At 49.1% G+C, this 1653-nt stretch overlaps 1 protein-coding gene across 1 annotated transcript in view; it reads left to right on the top strand.

Annotated features, from left to right (window-relative positions):
* Positions 1–891, top strand: part of LOC104990683 (homeobox protein MSX-3-like) — a 7412-nt gene extending 6521 nt beyond the window's left edge. Inside the window, exon 5 of the mRNA XM_010842940.1 lies at positions 801–891. Coding sequence (XP_010841242.1) covers positions 801–891 — 91 coding nt within the window. The remainder of the gene's footprint in view (positions 1–800) is intronic.
* The last annotated feature ends 762 nt before the right edge of the window (positions 892–1653 follow it).

The following is a 1653-nucleotide window of genomic DNA, read 5'->3' as shown; positions in this document are numbered from 1 at the left end:
TCCAGCCTGTCTGACACAATCTTTGTTTTTAAACTGGAGTATAATAGCTTTGTAATGCTGTTAGTTTCTGCTGTACAACAACAGTGAATCAGCTGCAAGTGCACACATACCCTCTCCCTCCTGAGCCTCCCTACCCCAACCCCATCCCACCCCTCTTGGTCATCGCAGAGCAGACTGAGCTCCCTGTGCTATACAGCAGCTTCCCGCTAGCTTTTACACATCACAGTGCATATAAGTCAATGCTACTTTCTCAAGTCATCATGCCCTTTCCTTCCCCCGTTCCCATAAGCCTGTTCTCTATGTCTGTGTCTATTTTGGCTCTGGAAATAGGTTCATCCGTGCCATTTTTCTGGATTCCACATATATGCATTAATTTATGGCATCTGACACAATCTTTTCTGCGTTGCTGTTTCATGTTCCCACCCCATGAGGGCTCCCCTGGTTTTCTTATTCCCTGGTTCCCTCCTGTGAACCAGCCTCCAGCTTAGCCTTATCTCGACTTTCCTCCTGAGTGTCCACCACCGCCTCATGAAACTTGAGAACTTGGGCTTGAACTTGTCCACAGTCTGTTGCAGAGTCAGTCCTCTGGGAAGAGATTAGGAGCAATCTGTTGCGCTGACTTGCTCACTCCCCACAGTCCGAGCTGTGACTCTGGAGCCGGCGGGGAGGACAACGGCAGATGTTTCCGTGACACCCCTGCTCCAGGAGCTTGGAGGCGGGGCGCCGGCCTGGGGTCCTCTCTGCCATCTCTCCTGGCGAGAACCACTGCCCCACAGCTGAGGAAGTGATCCGCGGCCCAGCACCCTCAGTGGTGCCAAGGTGGAGCGTGCCCGCCAAGAGGGGGCTGGGCAGGAGGGCGCCCTGCGCTCAGGCGGCCTCACCCCCACTTAGGCAGGCACTGGGCCTGCTCCTCGGGGAAGGAGCCGGGGGAGGAAGCCTCGAGTCCTCAGCTGCAGCCCTGGAGCAGGGTCTCTGCAGTGGACACGTGTTTTGTGTTTGAACATTAAGAACTCACGGATGTAAGTATGTTTGCTGTTTCTCGGTTGTAGTTCTTGTTCTCGGTCCACACCAGCTGTCTAGCCCTCGGCCAGCAGCACCTTTCTGGGGTGCCTCCTGAGCCGAAGCTTGGTATTCCTCAATAGCTTCCTTGATCTCAAAAGACTAATCTGGCTTTCAATAAAATTGTAGCTTTCGTAAATATGGTATATACATTATAGCTTACAACAAAACTTCTAATTCAAATTTAGGACTATGGGTTTTTAACTTCAATGCTCCTAAATCTACTTTTTCTCGAGCCAAAAAATTTCAGTTCTTGAAACTACTCAGGTCATTTGGTAATTGGGACATTTGAGTTGTTCTCAGTAGTTATTAAAAATTTCACTGAATAAATTGCCTTTTGTATAAATCTTTTGAAATATTGCAATGTGGATTCAGAATGTAGTCCTAAAAGTGGGGTTGCTAGATCAAAGATATGTGCAGAAGTGACTTTGTTAGGTATTAGTAAATTCCCCTTCCTAGGGGTTTGCAGCATGCAGCACCCCCACTGACCACATGTGAGATGCCTGTGCCCCCACTTCACACACAAAAGGGTATGCCATCTAACCTTTGGGTTTTGTCAACTGGATGCAGAAGAATGGGTCTCTGTGTATTTTT

The sequence above is a fragment of the Bison bison genome, unplaced genomic scaffold (genome assembly GCF_000754665.1).
Source record: "Bison bison bison isolate TAMUID 2011002044 unplaced genomic scaffold, Bison_UMD1.0 scf7180017847359, whole genome shotgun sequence".
Classification (NCBI taxonomy): Eukaryota; Metazoa; Chordata; class Mammalia; order Artiodactyla; family Bovidae; genus Bison; species Bison bison.
Note: the sequence above shows the minus strand (reverse complement) of the source record. Positions and strands in the feature narration are given on the sequence as shown.